This window comes from Pseudophryne corroboree, chromosome 4 (assembly GCF_028390025.1).
Source record: "Pseudophryne corroboree isolate aPseCor3 chromosome 4, aPseCor3.hap2, whole genome shotgun sequence".
In the NCBI taxonomy this organism is placed as follows: domain Eukaryota; kingdom Metazoa; phylum Chordata; class Amphibia; order Anura; family Myobatrachidae; genus Pseudophryne; species Pseudophryne corroboree.
The window spans coordinates 547,659,821-547,681,864 of record NC_086447.1 but is presented as its reverse complement, the minus strand read 5'-3'; the positions used below and the strand labels follow the sequence as shown (position 1 = coordinate 547,681,864).

Sequence of the window (22,044 nt, the reverse complement as noted above, 5' to 3'; positions counted from 1 at the left end):
TACAGAAAACGCGGGACAGAAGCCCGCCGCTGAGGGGGCGGGGCCTTCTTCCTCAGCACACCACATGTGCCGACATGTTTGATAAGGGTTACGTGGAGGCGGAGCAGGGGCAGATTAGTGTGGTGTCGCCCCCGACGGGGCCGACACCTGATTGGATGGATATGTGGAAGGTCTTAACCGACAGTGTCAACTCCTTACATAAAAGGTTCGATGACGCAGCAGCCTTGGGACAGCCGGGGTCTCAGCCCGCGCCTGCCCAGGCGACTCAGAAGCCGTCGGGGGCTCATAAACGCCCGCTAGCTCAGATGGTAGACACAGATGTCGACACGGAGTCTGACTCCAGTGTAGATGAGGATGAGACAAATGTACAGTCTACAAAGGCCATCCGATGCATGATTACTGCAATGAAAGATGTATTGCACATTTCTGACATTAACCCGGTTACCACCAAGAGGGGTATTATGTTTGGGGAGAAAAAGCAGCCAGTGACTTTTCCCCCATCTGATGAATTAAATGAATTGTGTGAAGAAGCGTGGAGTTCCCCTGATAAGAAACTAGTGATTTCTAAGAGGTTACTGATGGCGTACCCTTTCGTACCCTTTCCCGCCAACGGATAGGTTACGTTGGGAAACATCCCCTAGGGTGGACAAGGCGCTCACACGCTTATCTAAAAGGGTGGCACTGCCGTCTCAGGATACGGCCGCCCTAAAGGAGCCTGCGGATAGAAAGCAGGAAGCTATCCTGAAGTCTGTGTATACACACTCTGGTACTCTACTGAGACCTGCTATTGCTTCAGCCTGGATGTGTAGTGCTGCAGCAGCATGGACTGATACCCTGTCAGACAACATTGATTCCCTTGACAGGGATACTGCTTTGCTAACCCTCGAACATATAAAAGACGTCGTCTTATATATGCGGGATGCCCAGAGGGACATTTGCCTGCTGGCATCTAGAATTAATGCAATGTCCATTTCTGCCAGGAGAGTATTATGGACTCGGCAGTGGACAGGTGATGCTGATTCTAAAAAACACATGGAGGTTTTGCCTTATAAGGGTGAGGAATTGTTTGGGGACGGTCTCTCGGACCTCGTATCCACAGCAACAGCTGGGAAGTCGACTTTTTTGCCTCAGGTTCCCTCACAGCCTAAGAAAGCACCGTATTATCAAGTGCAGTCCTTTCGGCCTCAGAAAGGCAAGCGGGTCAGAGGAGCATCCTTTCTGGCCAGAGGCAAGGGTAGAGGAAAGAAGCTGCACCAGGCAGCCAGTTCCCAGGAACAAAAATCCTCCCCTGCTTCCACTAAGTCCACCGCATGACGTTGGGGCTCCACAGGCGGAGCCAGGTGCGGTTGGGGCGCGTCTCCGAAACTTCAGCAACCAGTGGGTTCGCTCACAAGTGGATCTATGGGCTGTACAAATTGTATCTCAGGGATACAAGCTGGAGTTCGAGGCGACTCCCCCTCGCCGTTACCTCAAATCTGCCTTGCCAGCTGCTCCCAGGGAAATGGAGGTAGTACTGGCGGCAATTCACAAGCTGTACCTCCAGCAGGTGATAATCAAGGTCCCCCTCCTTCAACAGGGAAGGGGTTACTATTCCACAATGTTTGTGGTACTGAAACCGGACGGTTCGGTGAGACCCATTCTGAATTTAAAGTCCTTGAACACTTACAGTATATAAAGAAATTCAAGTTCAAAATGGAATCGCTCAGAGCGGTCATTGCAAGCCTGGAAGAGGGGGATTTTATGGTGTCGCTGGACATCAAAGATGCTTACTTGCATGTCCCCATTTACCCACCTCACCAGGAGTACCTCAGATTTATGGTACAGGACTGTCATTACCATTTCCAGACGTGGCCGTTTGGCCTGTCCACGGCACCGAGAATATTTACCAAGGTAATGGCCGAAATGATGATACTCCTTCGGAAGAAGGGAGTTATTATTATCCCGTACTTGGACGATCTCCTCATAAAGGCGAGGTCCAGAGAGCAGTTGTTGGTCAGCGTAGCACTCGCTCAGGAAGTGTTGCAACAGCACGGCTGGATTCTGAATATCCCAAAGTCGCAGCTGATTCCTGCGACGCGTCTGCTTTTCCTGGGCATGATTCTGGACACAGAACAGCAGAAGGTGTTTCTCCCAGTGGAGAAGGCCCAGGAATTGTCAGCTCTGGTCAGGGACCTCCTGAAACCAAAACAGGTGTCGGTGCATCACTGCACGCGAGTCCTGGGAAAGATGGTGGCTTCTTACGAAGCAATTCCCTTCGGCAGGTTCCATGCAAGGATCTTTCAGTGGGATCTGTTGGACAAATGGTCCGGATCGCATATTCAGATGCATCGGTTGATCACCCTGTCCCCAAGGGCCAGGGTGTCTCTGCTGTGGTGGCTGCAGAGTGCTCATCTTCTCGAGGGCCGCAGGTTCGACATACAGGACTGGGTCCTGGTGACCACGGATGCAAGCCTCCGAGGATGGGGGGCAGTCACTCAGGGAAGAAACTTCCAAGGCCAGTGGTCAAGTCTGGAGACATAAATATACTGGAACTAAGGGCCATTTACAACGCCCTGAGGCAAGCAGAGCCCCTGCTTCAAAACCAACCAGTACTGATTCAGTCAGACAACATCACGGCGGTCGCCCATGTAAACCGCCAGGGCGGCACAAGAAGCAGGATGGCAATGGCAGAAGCCACAAGGATTCTTCGATGGGCGGAGAATCACGTGCTAGCACTGTCAGCAGTGTTCATTCCGGGAGTGGACAACTGGGAAGCAGACTTCCTCAGCAGGCACGACCTCCATCCGGGAGAGTGGGGACTTCATCAAGAAGTCTTCACACAGATTGTAAATCGCTGGGAACTGCCACAGGTGGACATGATGGCGTCCCGCCTCAACAAAAAGCTAAAAAAATATTGCGCCAGGTCAAGGGACCCTCAGGCGATAGCTGTGGACGCACTAATGACACCGTGGGTGTACCAGTCGGTTTATGTGTTCCCTCCTCTTCCTCTCATACCCAAGGTACTGAGGATAGTAAGAAAGAGAGGAGTAAGAACTATACTCATCGTTCCGGATTGGCCAAGAAGAACTTGGTACCCAGAACTACAAGAAATGATCTCAGAGGACCCATGGCCTCTTCCTCTCAGACAGGACCTGTTACAGCAGGGGCCCTGTCTGTTCCAAGACTTACCGCGGCTGCGTTTGACGGCATGGCGGTTAAACGCCGGATCCTAGCGGAAAAGGGCATTCCGGATGAAGTTATTCCTACGCTGATAAAGGCTAGGAAAGACGTGACCGCAAAACATTATCACCGTATATGGCGAAAATATGTTGCTTGATGTGAGGCCAGGAAGGCCCCTACAGAGGAATTCCAGCTGGGTCGATTCCTGCACTTCCTACAGTCAGGAGTGACTATGGGCCTAAAATTAGGATCCATAAAGGTCCAGATTTCGGCCCTATCTATTTTCTTTCAAAAAGAACTGGCTTCACTGCCTGAAGTTCAGACGTTTGTTAAGGGAGTGCTGCATATTCAGCCCCCTTTTGTACCTCCAGTGGCACCTTGGGATCTTAACGTTGTGTTGGATTTCCTGAAATCACACTGGTTTGAGCCACTTAAGACCGTGGAGCTAAAGTATCTCACGAGGAAGGTGGTCATGCTGTTGGCCTTGGCTTCAGCTAGGCATGTGTCAGAATTGGCGGCTTTGTCATGTAAAAGCCCATATCTGATCTTCCATATGGACAGGGCAGAATTGAGGACTCGTCCCCAATTTCTCCCAAAGGTGGTATCAGCGTTTCATTTGAACCAACCTATTGTGGTGCCTGCGGCTACTCGGGACTTGGAGGCTTCCAAGTTGCTGGACGTAGTCCGGGCTTTGAAAATTTATGTTTCCAGGACGGCTGGAGTCAGGAAAACTGACTCGCTCTTTATCCTGCATGCACCCAACAAGCTGGGTGCTCCTGCTTCAAAGCAAACTATTGCTCGCTGGATCTGTTGCACGATTCAGCTGGCACATTCTGCGGCTGGACTGCCGCATCCTAAATCAGTAAAAGCCCATTCCACAAGGAAGGTGGGCTCTTCTTGGGCGGCTGCCCGAGGGGTCTCGGCTTTACAGCTTTGCCGAGCTGCTACTTGGTCGGGTTCAAACACATTTGCTAAATTCTACAAGTTTGATACCCTGGCTGAGGAGGACCTTGAGTTTGCTCATTCGGTGCTGCAGAGACGTCCGCACTCTCCCGCCCGTTTGGGAGCTTTGGTATAATCCCCATGGTCCTTACGGAGTTCCCAGCATCCACTAGGACGTCAGAGAAAATAAGAATTTACTCACCGGTAATTCTATTTTTCGTAGTCCGTAGTGGATGCTGGGCGCCCGTCCCAAGTGCGAACTCTCTGCAATACATGTATATAGTTATTGCTTAACTTAAGGGTTATTGTTATGAGCCATCCGTACAAGGAGGCTCAGTTGTTGTTCATACTGTTAACTGGGTATGGTTATCGCAAGTTGTACAGTGTGATTGGTGTGGCTGGTATGAGTCTTACCCTGGATTCCAAATCCTTTCCTTGTTGTGTCAGCTCTTCCGGGCACAGTTTCCCTAACTGAGGTCTGGAGCAGGGGCATAGAGGGAGGAGCCAGTGCACACCAGATAGTACCTAATCTTTCTTTTAGAGTGCCCAGTCTCCTGCGGAGCCCGTCTATTCCCCATGGTCCTTACGGAGTTCCCAGCATCCACTACGGACTACGAGAAATAGAATTACCGGTGAGTAAATTCTTATTTTTTCAAACACATGACAGGAGCTGAACATCGGACAGTTGGGAGCTCATTGGCTGGAGCAGCATTTATCATACGCAACGAGTGTTATTCACAACGAGCTTTATCTCTCATTTTTGGCAGCAATATCACTATTGACATTAAGGGAGAGATTCAAATGGTTGAAAAGTCAGTTGGGAGTCTGTTTTTTCCTATCTAATAGACAGGAAAAAAGACACCCAACCGACTTTTCAAACATTTGAATTCCACCCTAAAGTTGGGTACACACTGATAGATATATCTGAAGATCAATTGATCTGCAGATATATCTATGGACGGATCGGGCAGTGTGCTGTGCATACACACTGCCAATCCGTCAGGGACTGACGTCATGAACTGGGCGGGCGTGTGTACACGCCCGCCCATTTCAGCTGTCAATCACCGCCGGCTGCCGCAGCTAGTCGCCCGTACACACACAGCGATGCGCCAATATATCGGGCCGACGCGATATGGAGTTCACAACGATGGAGTTCAAACATATCGCCCGTACACACTGGCCGACGGACCCGCGATATATCGGCCTGTGTGTACCCACCTTTACTGTCATTACCTTTCGCTGCTGTTCATGGCAAGGGGAGTGCAGGAAGGAGATACTGAACTGGAGGTGTGCAGAAATGCAGTTCATTATACGCCTGCTTATGGTTCAGTTTGCGGGAAGTTCCCCCTACACTAGAACTATTAGTTGGGAAAAATGTAACATGTTTGATTTTCCCTAGTAGTTGGACAGACCATGGGGGGGTTTTTTAAGTTTTTTTTTTTAGCATTTTTCAGCTGCGTGGGAGCGAACAGCTCATTTATTGTTTGCTCCCACATACTGCAACTAGTTGTCTGGTTGCAATGATATCGCTGGTGCATGGCCAGCATTAGAGGTGACGTTTTACTTTTGCAGACTTTTATATTTAAATTGTGTAACCGTCATCTGCATAAAGATCATACTAGCCTTTGTCGCCTGTACATTCACAAGTTTTGAAAACCTTTTTTCTGCTACTGAAATTGATTATGTGTATGTTCATACAATCTATTGCCGTGTTTATTAATTGTTCATTTTGAATTTTAATTACATTTTATATACTTCTAGATCATTTGTTGGGCCAACACTTGGTGGATTTCTGAGTGCAAAGTTTAATTTTCAGTGGGCAGCTGCCATTCAAGGACTTTTACCCCTGTTGGCGGTGAGTTGCCTAGATGCAAACTGAAAATAAAACATGATATGATGATTATTATTATTATTTAAAATGTTCACTACATTTCTCTTTTCATTACCTTGCTAGGGTGTGTTGAGTTTAATATATTACATCTGGGAAGCAAATACAAGAAAAAAAAGGTAAGAATATTTACATAGTGTCAAACCCATTTTCTTTTTCCATAGCATAAATAAATACTCATGACAATACAAGTAATTCCACATCAGAGAGTATAGCACTATACATGTAACTCGGGTTGTATCTTTGGTCTGTAGGCTGTGACATCTTTACTATCATTATAGGAATAGATACAGTATACAGATCATTGGCAAATGCATTTTGCATAAGAACTGTTTAAGTTTTAATTTAATTTATTTCACACAGAATGAGATTATGAAAAGCTAAACTCAGTTCTGCCAGTGGTTTCCCTATTATGCATCACGCAGATCACTATGATAGGGTAAAGCCCATAACCTGGAACACCTTTTTGAAGATTTGCTTTATTCTTACAGAATGCCTGTATACAGATTTTTACCCAGAAATCAAAGCAAGAAAAAGTAGCATAATGAAAAAAAAAAAATTAAGGAGGGAAAGAAGCACTTTTTTTTTTTTTTTTTAATCATGTGTTTTTTTATTTAATTTTCAGAAAAAAAAAAAAACACAACAAAATGCAAAACACACAAACAGACACAATATACCCCAGTAGGCAAGTAAAGGACTTGCAACAAAGTACAAAAAGGTACAAACTAGATTAGAATCTAGAAAGGAAAATGACAATAAAAATGTCAGGCATTCAACACAGCATTATATGGGCACGGGAGACTAGACTTCCCAGAGAGAAGTAAGGGATGGGGAGGAGGTAAAAGAACCCCCCCTCCCCCCCCAGTGGCACGTTTTGCACATGTACGGACGTCCCAGCGACTTGCCAATGGTACATCTGGGAGAATAAATTCCTTATTGCCGCTAGTTGTGGCGATAAGGAATCTTCATTTTTTGGTGCTGTCTGCAAATGATAATAAATGGAGCCCTGAGGAGAGGTTTTATCAAAGCTCGGAGAGAGATAAAATTGTGAGAGAGAAAGTACCACCCAATCAGCTTTTGCCTTACATTTTACAGGCTGTGTTTGAAAAAATAAGAATTTACTTACCGATAATTCTATTTCTCGTAGTCCGTAGTGGATGCTGGGGACTCCGTCAGGACCATGGGGAATAGCGGCTCCGCAGGAGACAGGGCACAAAAGTAAAAGCTTTAGGATCAGGTGGTGTGCACTGGCTCCTCCCCCTATGACCCTCCTCCAAGCCTCAGTTAGGATACTGTGCCCGGACGAGCGTACACAATAAGGAAGGATTTTGAATCCCGGGTAAGACTCATACCAGCCACACCAATCACACTGTACAACCTGTGATCTGAACCCAGTTAACAGCATGATAACAGCGGAGCCTCTGAAAAGATGGCTCACAACAATAATAACCCGATTTTTGTAACAATAACTATGTACAAGTATTGCAGACAATCCGCACTTGGGATGGGCGCCCAGCATCCACTACGGACTACGAGAAATAGAATTATCGGTAAGTAAATTCTTATTTTCTCTGACGTCCTAAGTGGATGCTGGGGACTCCGTCAGGACCATGGGGATTATACCAAAGCTCCCAAACGGGCGGGAGAGTGCGGATGACTCTGCAGCACCGAGTGAGAGAACTCCAGGTCCTCCTCAGCCAGGGTGTGCCCCTGACCAAGTAGCAGCTCGGCAAAGTTGTAAAGCCGAGACCCCTCGGGCAGCCGCCCAAGATGAGCCCACCTTCCTTGTGGAATGGGCATTTACATATTTTGGCTGTGGCAGGCCTGCCCCAGAATGTGCAAGCTGAATTGTACTACACATCCAACTAGCAATCGTCTGCTTAGAAGCAAGAGCACCCAGTTTGTTGGGTGCATACAGGATAACAGCAAGTCAGTTTTCCTGACTCCAGCCGTCCTGGAAACCTATATTTTCAGGGCCCTGACAACATCTAGCAACCTGGAGTCCTCCAAGTCCCTAGTAGCCGCAGGTACCACAATAAGCTGGTTCAGGTGAAACGCTGACACCACCTTAGGGAGAAACTGGGGACGAGTCCGCAGCTCTGCCCTGTCCGAATGGACAATCAGATATGGGCTTTTGTGAGACAAAGCCGCCAATTTTGACACTTGCCTGGCCGAGGCCAGGGCCAACATCATGGTCACTTTCCATGTGAGATATTTAAAATCCACAGATTTTAACGGTTTAAACCAATGTGATTTGAGGAATCCCAGAACTACGTTGAGATCCCACAGTGCCACTGGAGGCACAAAAGGGGGTTGTATATGCAGTACTCCCTTGACAAACTTCTGGACTTCAGGAACTGAAGCCAATTCTTTCTGGAAGAAAATCGACAGGGCCGAAATTTGAACCTTAATGGACCCCAATTTGAGGCCCATAGACACTCCTGTTTGCAGGAAATGCAGGAATCGACCGAGTTGAAATTTCTTCGTGGGGCCTTCCTGGCCTCACACCACACAACACATTTTCGCCACATGTGGTGATAATGTTGTGCGGTCACCTCCTTCCTGGCTTTGACCAGGGTAGGAATGACCTCTTCCGGAATGCCTTTTTCCCTTAGGATCCGGCGTTCAACCGCCATGCCGTCAAACGCAGCCGCGGTAAGTCTTGGAACAGACATGGTACTTGCTGAAGCAAGTCCCTTCTTAGCGGCAGAGGCCATGAGTCCTCTGTGAGCATCTCTTGAAGTTCCGGGTACCAAGTCCTTCTTGGCCAATCCGGAGCCACGAGTATAGTTCTTAATCCTCTACGTCTTATAATTCTCAGTACCTTAGGTATGAGAAGCAGAGGAGGGAACACATACACCGACTGGTACACCCACGGTGTTACCAGAACGTCCACAGCTATTGCCTGAGGGTCTCTTGACCTGGCGCAATACCTGTCCAGTTTTTTGTTCAGGCGGGACGCCATCATGTCCACCTTTGGTCTTTCCCAACGGTTCACAATCATGTGGAAGACTTCCCGATGAAGTCCCCACTCTCCCGGGTGGAGGTCGTGCTGAGGAAGTCTGCTTCCCAGTTGTCCACTCCCGGAATGAACACTGCTGACAGTGCCATCACATGATTTTCCGCCCAGCGAAGAATCCTTGCAGTTTCTGCCATTGTCCTCCTGCTTCTTGTGCCGCCCTGTCTGTTTACGTGGGCGACTGCCGTGATGTTGTCCCACTGGATCAATACCGGCTGACCTTGAAGCAGAGGTCTTGCTAAGCTTAGAGCATTGTAAATTGCTCTTAGCTCCAGTATATTTATGTGGAGAGAAATCTCCAGACTTGATCACACTCCCTGGAAATTTTTTCCTTGTGTGACTGCTCCCCAGCCTTTCAGGCTGGCATCCGTGGTCACCAGGACCCAGTCCTGAATGCCGAATCTGTGGCCCTTTAGTAGATGAGCACTCTGCATCCACCACAGAAGAGACACCCTTGTCCTTGGAGACAGGGTTATTTCCAGCAGATCCCACTGAAAAGTTCTTGCGTGAAATCTGCCGAATGGAATCGCTTCGTAAGAAGCCACCATTTTTCCCAGGACCCTTGTGCAATGATGCACTGACACTTTTCCTGGTTTTAGGAGGTTCCTGACTAGCTCGGATAACTCCCTGGCTTTCTCCTCCGGGAGAAACACCTTATTCTGGACTGTGTCCAGAATCATCCCTAGGAACAGCAGACGTGTCGTCGGAGACAGCTGCGATTTTGGAATATTTAGAATCCACCCGTGCTGTCGTAGAACTACTTGAGATAGTGCTACTCCGACCTCCAACTGTTCTCTGGACCTTGCCCTTATCAGGAGATCGTCCAAGTAAGGGATAATTAAGACGCCTTTTCTTTGAAGAAGAATCATCATTTCGGCCATTACCTTGGTAAAGACCCGGGGTGCCGTGGACAATCCAAACGGCAGCGTCTGAAACTGATAGTGACAGTTTTGTACCACGAACCTGAGGTACCCTTGGTGAGAAGGGCAAATTGGGACATGGAGGTAAGCATCCTTGATGTCCAGGGACACCATATAGTCCCCTTCTTCCTGGTTCGCTATCACTGCTCTGAGTGACTCCATCTTGATTTGAACCTTTGTATGTAAGTGTTCAAATATTTCAGATTTAGAATAGGTCTCACCGAGCCGTCTGGCTTCAGTACCACAATATAGTGTGGAATAATACCCCTTTCCTTGTTGTAGGAGGGGTACTTTGATTATCACCTGCTGGGAATACAGCTTGTGAATTGTTTCCAATACTGCCTCCCTGTCGGAGGGAGACGTTGGTAAAGCAAACTTCAGGAACCTGCGAGGGGGAGACGTCTCGAATTTCCAATCTGTACCCCTGGGATACTACTTGTAGGATCCAGGGGTCCACTTGCGAGTGAGCCCACTGCGTGCTGAAACTCTTGAGACGACCCCCCACCGCACCTGTTTGTACGGCCCCAGCGTCCTGCTGAGGACTTGGCAGAAGCGGTGGAAGGCTTCTGTTCCTGGGAATGGGCTGCCTGCTGCAGTCTTCTTCCCTTACCTCTATCCCTGGGCAGATATGACTGGCCTTTTGCCCGCCTGCCCTTATGGGGACGAAAGGACTGAGGCTGAAAAGACTGTCTTTTTCTGCTGAGATGTGACTTGGGGTAAAAAAGGTGGATTTTCCAGCTGTTGCCGTGGCCACCAGGTCCGATGGACCGACCCCAAATAACTCCTCCCCTTTATACGGCAATACTTCCATGTGCCGTTTGGAATCTGCATCACCTGACCACTGTCGTGTCCATAAACATCTTCTGGCAGATATGGACATCGCACTTACTCTTGATGCCAGAGTGCAAATATCCCTCTGTGCATCTCGCATATATAGAAATGCATCCTTTAAATGCTCTATAGTCAATAAAATACTGTCCCTGTCAAGGGTATCAATATTTCCAGTCAGGGAATCCGACCAAGCCACCCCAGCGCTGCCCATCCAGGCTGAGGCGATCGCTGGTCGCAGTATAACACCAGTATGTGTGTATATACTTTTTAGGATATTTTCCAGCCTCCTATCAGTTGGCTCCTTGAGGGCGGCCGTATCTGGAGACTGTAACGCCACTTGTTTTGATAAGCGTGTGAGCGCCTTATCCACCCTAAGGGGTGTTTCCCAACGCGCCATAACTTCTGGCGGGAAAGGGTATACCGCCAATAATTTTCTATCGGGGGAAACCCACGTATCATCACACACTTCATTTAATTTATCTGATTCAGGAAAAACCACATGTAGTTTTTTCACACTCCACATAATACCCTTTTTTGTGGTACTTGTAGTATCAGAAATATGTAACATCTCCTTCATTGCCCTTAACAAGTAACGTGTGGCCCTAAAGGAAAATACGTTTGTTTCTTCACCATCGACACTGGAGTCAGTGTCTGTGTCTGTGTCGACCGACTGAGGTAAAAGGACGTTTTAACGCCCCTGACAGTGTTTGAGACGCCTGGACAGGTACTAATTGGTTTGCCGGCCGTCTCATGTCGTCAACCGACCTTGCAGCGTGTTGACATTATCACGTAATTCCTTAAATAAGCCATCCATTCCGGTGTCGACTCCCTAGAGAGTGACATCACCATTACAGGCAATTGCTCCGCCTCCTCACCAACATCGTCCTCATACATGTCGACACACACGTACCGACACACAGCACACACACAGGGAATGCTCTGATAGAGGACAGGACCCCACTAGCCCTTTGGGGAGACAGAGGGAGAGTTTGCCAGCACACACCAAAAACGCTATAATTATACAGGGACAACCTTTATATAAGTGTTTTTCCCTTATAGCATTTTAATATATATAGTCATATCGCCAAATAAGTGCCCCCCCTCTCTGTTTTAACCCTGTTTCTGTAGTGCAGTGCAGGGGAGAGCCTGGGAGCCTTCCCACCAGCATTTCTGTGAGGGAAAATGGCGCTGTGTGCTGAGGAGAATAGGCCCCGCCCCCTTTTCGGCGGGCTTCTTCTCCCGTTTTTCTGAGACCTGGCAGGGGTTAAATACATCCATATAGCCCCCAGGGGCTATATGTGATGTATTTTTAGCCAGAATAAGGTACTATCATTGCTGCCCAGGGCGCCCCCCCCAGCGCCCTGCACCCTCAGTGACCGCTGCTATGAAGTGTGCTGACAACAATGGCGCACAGCTGCAGTGCTGTGCGCTACCTTATGAAGACTGAAAAGTCTTCTGCCGCCGGTTTCTGGACCTCTTCACTTTTCGGCATCTGCAAGGGGGTCGGCGGCGCGGCTCCGGGACGAACCCCAGGGTGAGACCTGTGTTCCGACTCCCTCTGGAGCTAATGGTGTCCAGTAGCCTAAGAAGCCAATCCATCCTGCACGCAGGTGAGTTCACTTCTCTCCCCTAAGTCCCTCGATGCAGTGAGCCTGTTGCCAGCAGGACTCACTGAAAATAAAAAAACCTAACAAAACTTTTACTCTAAGCAGCTCTTTAGGAGAGCCACCTAGATTGCACCCTTCTCGGCCGGGCACAAAAATCTAACTGAGGCTTGGAGGAGGGTCATAGGGGGAGGAGCCAGTGCACACCACCTGATCCTAAAGCTTTTACTTTTGTGCCCTGTCTCCTGCGGAGCCGCTATTCCCCATGGTCCTGACGGAGTCCCCAGCATCCACTTAGGACGTCAGAGAAATGACCGTTAGGATTGGTTTGTACTTTATCTCATAATTTTATCTCTCGCCAAGATTTGATAAACACCTTCTTAAAAGTTTTATTATAATAATTAGTGCATTTTCTGAAGACCAACTTCTGCTATCCTTTCTTTCCTCCCTCACATAAGACACAACAGCAGAGCTGTAGATTTTTATTCACACTTTGACCTGTTATCAGACACATTCCAGACTCTTCAGCTGAAAGGGTCTTCAAGGGGGTTTTCGGAGCTTGGACAGCAGTGAGCAGTGACTGCAGCAAATCACTATTTAATGAGTGGAAAGAGATCTTTTCTAGTTAGTCTCTGGGAGTTACGCCACTGCTGTTCAAGATAGCCAAGCTCTCACGAGCAGGGCCCTCTTCCCTCATGTGCTTATCCTTTCTTACTTTAATAATCTTCTACTGCACCAAATCCATCAGTCTTCTGCCACCTGATACTTATTCCAGTGTCATCTGCTGATGTAACTATGTTTATTTACTCTGTACTTGTCCTATACTGTCATCAACTGTAAGTTGCTGTTTTCCAGTTTGATTATTTGTTTATGTACTCTGTAATTGGGCGCTGCGGAACCCTTGTGGCGCCATATAAATAAAGGATAATAATAATAAAATAGCCACTATCATTTGCCAACATTTTCTAAATTAAGATATTGGAAGGGTCAGACGCCAGCCTGGATCTAGCAAGGATAGTTTTTCGCTGGTGGTGTTAAATTGAAAATATAGCAATACAGTACATTGGATTATTAATTAATTCCTCTACGGTGATCCCAAACAAATTATAGGTTTCGGAGGTAGAAGTGCAGGCAAAATAAGGCGAATGCACTCCCACAGCAGTACCCAAAATCTGTACACAACAGCACAATCCTACAGCAGAATAAATACAATATTGAGCTTTGCATTTAGAATTGTAGGGCAAGCATTATGAGCAAACGATCAGGAGATTAATATACCCTATGAATATATAATTCTGAAAGTGGACACAGGAAGTTGCATCTCTGGTACTAGTCAACATGTGCTGCCAGTGTTCATCAGAGCGGATACCCAGGTCAACCTACCATCTATCCCACAGGAGAGGCAAATCAACAGGACTAATTGTAGAATATAATGTATAGACCAGTTTACACTGCTCAGGCTTCAACAGAACCTGTTTTACAGAGGAGACCATAATTATATACTGGCAGTCCCGAAACTCGGCAGCAAGAGCATGCAATTGTAAAAACCTATAGAAGGCAGAACTAGAAAGACCAAATTCAGTCTTGTGTTTCACAAGTGCTTGAGTGAGTCAAAAAGATAGGCTTGGCCCAGAGTAAGTAGCCCAGCTTGAAGTTAAAAAGCATGACCTTCAAAATGAATGAGCTCAGACAGCCTAGCATTATTCCACAGGGGCATATCGGGTTCGAACCCTGTACCTCCTAAAACACTGTGGCTAAGGTTCCAGACGCAGAGTGCCTGCTGAAGGACAGGAGGAAGAGCCGTACAGCTTTTGTTTGTTAGGAAAAGTTGTAAAGTGAACAGAGATGCTCCCCCTCCCCCCATCCTGCTCATCTAGAAGTTCCAGTATAGAACCAGATATAGAGTCCCTTGGGTAGAGCTGAAATGCCTAACTCCCTTAGCCAGTCAACAAGGTATTACAGCTGCGCTGCCAAAAAATAAATTCTCAAATTGGGAAGAGCCACTTGAGCCTCTACTTCAGAAAAGAGTATGCACTTTTTTCCACCCCAAACAAAAGAAGATAGTAAGCTATTTACATCTGTAAAAATAAGAATTTACTCACCGGTAATTCTATTTCTCGTAGTCCGTAGTGGATGCTGGGACTCCGTAAGGACCATGGGGAATAGCGGCTCCGCAGGAGACTGGGCACAACTAAAAGAAAGCTTTTGGTCTAACTGGTGTGCACTGGCTCCTCCCTCTATGCCCCTCCTCCAGACTTCAGTTAGGATACTGTGCCCGGAAGAGCTGACACAATAAGGAAGGATTTTGAATCCCGGGTAAGACTCATACCAGCCACACCAATCACACCGTATAACTCGTGATACAATACCCAGTTAACAGTATGACAACAACTGAGCCTCTCAACAGATGGCTCAACAATAACCCTTTAGTTAAACAATAACTATATACAAGTATTGCAGACAATCCGCACTTGGGATGGGCGCCCAGCATCCACTACGGACTACGAGAAATAGAATTACCGGTGAGTAAATTCTTATTTTCTCTGACGTCCTAAGTGGATGCTGGGACTCCGTAAGGACCATGGGGATTATACCAAAGCTCCCAAACGGGCGGGAGAGTGCGGATGACTCTGCAGCACCGAATGGGCAAACTCTAGGTCCTCCTCAGCCAGTGTGTCAAACTTGTAGAATTTAGCAAATGTGTTTGACCCCAACCAAGTAGCTGCTCGGCAAAGTTGAAGAGCCGAGACCCCTCGGGCAGCCGCCCAAGAAGAGCCCACCTTCCTCGTGGAATGGGCTTTCACCGATTTAGGTTCCGGCAGTCCAGCCGCAGAATGTGCAAGCTGAATCGTACTACAGATCCAGCGAGCAATAGTCTGCTTTGAAGCAGGTGCAAGAAACAGACAGTTGAAAAGATCCGCAACAAGAAAAAAACCCTTTGTTACTATAAATATAGTTGAAGAGTAGGTAAATATAAAAAGGGTCTATGAACCAGATACCTATATTTGCTGTGGAAATCCGTCACAGGCAAAGGTTGGTGTTGCTCCCCAGAGTCAGAAAGTCAAAAATAGAAATAGAAAGAAAAGAAGACTCTATTTTGGGGGCACTCTTAAAAATACAGGACAGGGCTATTATTGTCCTAGTTGTCATAAAACATAACCTTTATTTATCCATTAAAATATGACAATGTAACAAACATAACATAAAGAACTACACATTGATCTATATATTATTACTACAACACAACTATTCATATGTGTTGATTAACCAAACAATATTGTTTATTATTAATAAATCAATCAATACCCCCTGTAGGTATGCCACTACCATATAATTTGTTGTGAACTTCACAAATGTGGCTGCACCCAGGATTAATATTAATGATGATAAGAGTTTATCCCTCACTATACCTAAAAATGTGTTGTATTTAGGGAATTAACGTCTCAGCATACACAGACAATACAAATCTGCTGTCAGTGTTATATAGCAAGTTTTACACCTTCATTATCATACTCTTGTTAATACTTTTACTGAAAAGTGGTGATAATTAAAGGAAAAAACCTGGACCCAATTTACCAGAAATTGTTAAACATTACAAGTAAACACTGTGTAACTTAATAATTTTCCCTCTATCAGCATGTAAAGACATGAATAACGATTTAGGGGAAGATCAGCAACTCATATCCAATTACTTCTGCTGTCTATCCGTCATGAGTTAGGACAGGGTTGTCGACACAGCGGCCGGTAGATGAGAGAGCAGCGGTCTGAGTTTTAGCTGATTGGAAGAAAGATAGAAGCCGTACTGCTTTCCCTGTTAGGATGTTCACAGTGTCCTGATATCAAAGACATTGCATGATTCAGGAATGAGTGTTGACCGAAAAATAATAGATCACAGTAATTACTGATTAATATACCTTTAATTGGGTCTATTGATTCGCACAATTGCATAAATAATTATTATGCCTGGTAGTATAGAGAATTTATAGGACAAAACACCATAACATTGCAGCATAGGATAAGGTCCTTAGTACACAAGTCTGCACAATTTATCGACCTCTGTTAAATAGAGCTGCTAAATCACAGTAAAAATGTTTAAACTGTTTTACTCGAAACCAGTTAGTGTGGATCACACCATAATAAAGCTAGGTTCCTGCTTGTAATCTTGTTGCAGTGTTTATATGGTGATTGACATAATTGTATCGAATCTAAGTACCAAAGTATTAACAGTTACAAGGAGTTGTTGTGAGAACTCGTATTAACGAGGGAGAATAGACAGTAGTTACAGCAGACCTGACCACTCCATAACAGCCGTTTTCCCGTCATGAATTAGGGTCTCAGGACCAATACAGCGGACGGTGAGCGAGTGTACAGGGGCAGATCAAGTATCGTCTGTAGGAAAAAGAGTGAAAGTGGCCGTACTGCTGTCCACGTTAGAGCGGTTGCAGCACCTTGATGTCAGGAGACATTGCAGGGACGCTGCACCGCAATCGTGGATGAGAGCTGGCCGAGGTGTTACCGTGTATGCAATTAAGACGAGCGGTCCCGGGTGGAGCTGGGGGTATCGATTGAGCCAAAGGTTAGACAGGTTCTTGCGGCGGGATTGCCATGATAACGCGTTTCACCCGTGGGGCTTGTTCACATCACTGCACCGTCTGACATCTGTTGTAGAGCGTGATGACAGTCACTATATTGACTAGTTCCTCCTATCACATTCAAATTAGATTGATTGGCGTTGACATTATCCAATACAAATTGCGGGGGGAGGAGATAAATGTGTATGTTTAATTCTCACGGCTTGTTCCACCAAAAGACTGACAGTTTACACCTGTAGCAAGGGATCATCAAGATTAACACCTTAGAGAACATACACAGAGGCCTATTAAAGATGAACTAAACCTCATTGTTATTAGGGTTCAAAATAAAGCAAACCAAAAAGTAAGTAAAACGTGAAACATACCAGATATATATTATTATAACAAAGTTGTTATTATCATAATACTACTACCATGCATATTACGCTTGTAATAATACCGCATATGCACAGCAGTTACTCATCACTAATTAAAATATCCCCTTACCGGTAGTTATATTGAAAGGAAAAAGGGGGAATTTTGCCATTTATATGTCAATTCTCCGATTTCTAAAGATTAAACAGTTCCTCAAAAACTTTATCTCATCTAAAATCAGTGATGTTTGCAAGAATATAGTAATTTTCATAATGTAAATCAGACTGATAAGGTATAATTAAAGGTGATATTCTTATTATTTTTATTTTTACAGAATATGCTCCTAGTGAAGAAATATATATCTCATAACTGAGTATAGGATGAATGAGTGAGAAATTACTTAGTCTGCCAATAAGTTTTATTATATTAAATTTAAAACCAAGGGTAACATACACCCATGTATATGTACGCACATATATGAATACTCGTGTCCGCATGTGTGCGCGCGCACAAACTGCATACCCGCACATCGACATACTGCATATCCGCACATCGACACACACACATAGAAACATATATACATATATACTAGCAGAACCTAAGTGGTTAAAGAAAACCACATTCCAAACTATATAGAATTTTTGTTCACCAAGATCAAAGACCACTAATAATTTGGTAGAAAGGTGTATTCCGTTCTGAATGAGAAAAAGGCATCAGTCTATCAATTAATGTTTACATATAGGGACATGCAAATTAATAAGCCCATATGCCATATGAATATATGCACCTGAACTATGTATAAGCATAAGTAAAGGTCTAAAATTGATCAATTAGCTTTAAGGCGAAGGTTAAGAATGAAGAGAGAGGATATGGATAGAGGGATAGTCGAAGAAAGCAAAAGAAGGCAAAAAGGGGGCATTTTGGATAATATCAAACCAGAGCGGGCCAGAGACTTATTAGCGAGCCATGTTATTCAGGGTTAATTTAAATAAACGCACTATAGTTTATATATTCATTCAGGCCTTCATGTGTCAAAGCACCCAGTTTGAAGGTCCAAAAACTCTCTCGCTTTAACAATTCATTGGTCAGATCACCACCTCTAATGCCAAGTTGTATCCTCTCCAAACCAAAGGCCTTAAAATTCCTGAGATCTCCTTTGTGTGTACAATGGAAATGTCTGGCCACCGTGGTGAGTTGCCTACCCCTACTTATATCTAGAGCGGCATTCCTGATGGTACCAACGTGCTCCAGGATACGCTGTTTCACCATCCTGGTGGTCATACCCACGTATCGCATACCACATTCACAAGAAATGCAGTAAACCACTCCTGTTGTTCGCCAATTGATGTAAGCCCTAATTATATTATTATTGCCGTATTTGTCCACCACTTCTTTTGTTCTAGACATATATTGACAGGCCTTACAGGCACCACAAGGGAAAGATCCAGCTATCGTCGGAGGTTTAGGAGCTGTACGAGCAAAGTGGCTCTTTACTAGATGATCCCGTAGATTAGGGGCACGCCGCCAACTCATTGATACATTGGCACCAATGTATTTTGACAAATCTTTGTCCGACAGTAATATATGCCAGTGTTTTTGAATACATTTTTTGATCTGATCCCAACCCTGGCTGAAGTTCATAACAAATCTCAATTTGTCATCCTTGTGAGTTTAAATATCCTTACGATTAAAGATGAGTGCTTCTCTGTTGGTCTCATTTATCGATTTCTTAGCTCTTTTTATAGACCTATGGCTATACCCTCTTTCTCTAAGTCTGTTGGTTAATTGCTCACTTTGTTGTTTGACTATCATGTTTTCAGAGCAATTCCTCCTCAATCTTAAAAACTCTCCCTTAGGTATATTTTCCACAGTCGGTGGGAAATGATGACTAGTTTGATGTAACAATGTGTTCGTAGCTGTAGTTTTCCTAAATAATTTAGTTTCCAACCGGTTTTGTGAGCCCTTGTATATTTTGACGTCCAAAAATGAGATTTCTGAGCTGCTGATTTCTGACGTTAATCTCAAATTGAGGCAATTAGTATTTAATACCTTGATGAATTCCAACAAAAGATCCAGACCTCCATTCCATATCATGAAGATATCATCAATATAGCGATACCACATTGATATGTGTTGGGTATAGGTTTCATTACCATCACAAAAAACGTGCTCACGCTCCCACCATCCCAAAAAAAGATTTGCGTAGGTTGGAGCGCATGCCGCCCCCATGGCGGTCCCCCTTACTTGTAGGAAAAATTTACCATCAAAAGTAAAGAAATTGTTGTTTAATACGAAGTCCAATAGGTCAACTAGGAATTCCTGGAATGCATCGTAGTCACCCATGCTTAGGAAATACTTAATGGCTGATATACCAGCCGCATGGTCAATACTAGTATACAATGATTCCACGTCGAGACCAACTAATAGTTGATCATTATCCAGAGTGGTCTCATTGATCTTTCTAAGGATATCCCTAGTGTCCTGTATATAGGAGGGTTGTCCAAGAACAAAATCTCTCAAATGCAGGTCAATGAACCGACTTGGTTTTTCAGATATGCTGTTTACTCCCGATACAATCGGCCTACCTGGAGGGTTATGTGGATTTTTGTGGATCTTAGGAAGCAGATATAATGTAGGTATTGTTGGATTTTCCGTCCATAGATATTCGAATTCATGTTTAGTTATAACCCTGTTGTTAAAGGCCTCCTCTATGATGGTTTTAAATTTGGATTTGATGTACTGTAGGGGATTTAGTAGCATCTGCTTATAACAGTCCTTGTTGTTAAGCTGTTTGTATGCCTCCTCCATATATTGCTCTTTAGGCCAGATCACTACATTACCACCCTTATCCGAGGGTTTGATCACCACGTCATTCCAACTTTAAATACTCCTTAAGGACTCCCTCTCATCCTTACTGAGATTGTTGTTCGATTTTTGCAGAGAACGATTATGATATAGGTGATCAAATTCTTGTGACACAAGATTGGTAAAAACCTTTACCTCCGGGCAGATTGTCTCTGGTGGAAAGAATGTGGACTTTTTCTTACATGATGGTTTGTTCCTTGTCCTATCCACCTGTTCTCTGCCTTCGGATTCATCATAGAGCTCTTCAAGAGCAACTAATGCCTCTTGCTCTTGTTGTATGATCTCTTCTTCATCCGGTACTGGAACATCAGCTTCTTTGCTGCAAAGAATTTTTTAAGTAATAATTTACGTTCAAAGAGCTTAAGATCCTTTTCTAATTGGAATCGATCAAATTAATGCTAGGTGAGAAGGATAGACCCCTACTAAGTACATCTTTTTCAACTTCTGTTAGCACCCTGTCGGATAGATTAACAACCTTCAAAACATCTTTCACTTCTCCTTCCGGGCACGGATTGGGTATCTGTTTGGAGATGGTGATCCCCATCTTTCCCTTCCTCTTCTTCTTTGACCTCCGCGTCTTTTTTTTGGGTCCTGGGGTCCTCCCTTCGCCCCACGAGTATTGCCTAAAAAAGTCTCAGAATTCACCACACCCTTTCTATTGAAAAATTGTGTATACTACCAGGCATAATAATTATTTATGCAATTGTGCGAATCAATAGACCCAATTGAAGGTATATTAATCAGTAATTACTGTGATCTATTATTTTTCGGTCAACACTCATTCCTGAATCATGCAATGTCTTTGATATCAGGACACTGTGAACATCCTAACGGGGAAAGCAGTACGGCTTCTATCTTTCTTCCAATCAGCTAAAACTCAGACCGCTGCTCTCTCATCTACCGGCCGCTGTGTCGACAACCCTGTCCTAACTCATGACGGATAGACAGCAGAAGTAATTGGATATGAGTTGCTGATCTTCCCCTAAATCGTTATTCATGTCTTTACATGCTGATAGAGGGAAAATTATTACGTTACACAGTGTTTACTTGTAATGTTGAACAATTTCTGGTAAATTGGGTCCAGGTTTTTTCCTTTAATTATCACCACTTTTCAGTAAAAGTATTAACAAGAGTATGATGATGAAGGTGTAAAACTTGCTATATAACACTGACAGCAGATTTGTATTGTCTTTGTATGCTGAGACGTTAATTCCCTAAATACAACACATTTTTAGGTATAGTGAGGGATAAACTCTTATCATTAATATTAATCCTGGGTGCAGCCACATTTGTGAAGTTCACAACAAATTATATGGTAGTGGCATACCTACAGGGGGTATTGATTGATTTATTAATAATAAACAATATTGTTTGGTTAATCAACACATATGAATAGTTGTGTTGTAGTAATAATATATAGATCAATGTGTAGTTCTTTATGTTATGTTTGTTACATTGTCATATTTTAATGGATAAATAAAGGTTATGTTTTATGACAACTAGGACAATAATAGCCCTGTCCTGTATTTTTAAGAGTGCCCCCAAAATAGAGTCTTCTTTTCTTTCTATTTCTATTTTTGAAGCAGGTGCACCCAACTTGTGGGGCGCATACAGGATGAATAGCGAGTCAGTCTTTCTGACTCCAGCTGTCCTGGAAACATAAATTTTCAGGGCCCTGACTACGTCCAACAACTTGGAAGCCTCCAAGTCTTTAGTAGCCGCAGGCACCACGATAGGTTGATTCAGATGAAAGGCTGATACCACCTTAGGGAGAAATTGGGGACGAGTCCTCAATTCTGCCCTATCCATATGGAAAATCAGATAAGGGCTTTTACATGACAAAGCCGCCAATTCTGATACACGCCTGGCC

At 44.8% G+C, this 22,044-nt stretch overlaps 1 protein-coding gene across 2 annotated transcripts in view; it reads left to right on the top strand.

Moving 5' to 3' along the window:
• SLC18B1 (solute carrier family 18 member B1) overlaps positions 1–22,044 on the top strand; it is a 148,582-nt gene that overhangs the window by 88,543 nt on the left and 37,995 nt on the right. For both annotated transcript variants that reach the window (XM_063919719.1, XM_063919720.1), the window contains exons 12-13: positions 5,863–5,956; positions 6,056–6,108. In XM_063919719.1, the coding sequence (XP_063775789.1) occupies positions 5,863–5,956; positions 6,056–6,108 (147 nt within the window). The remainder of the gene's footprint in view (positions 1–5,862; positions 5,957–6,055; positions 6,109–22,044) is intronic.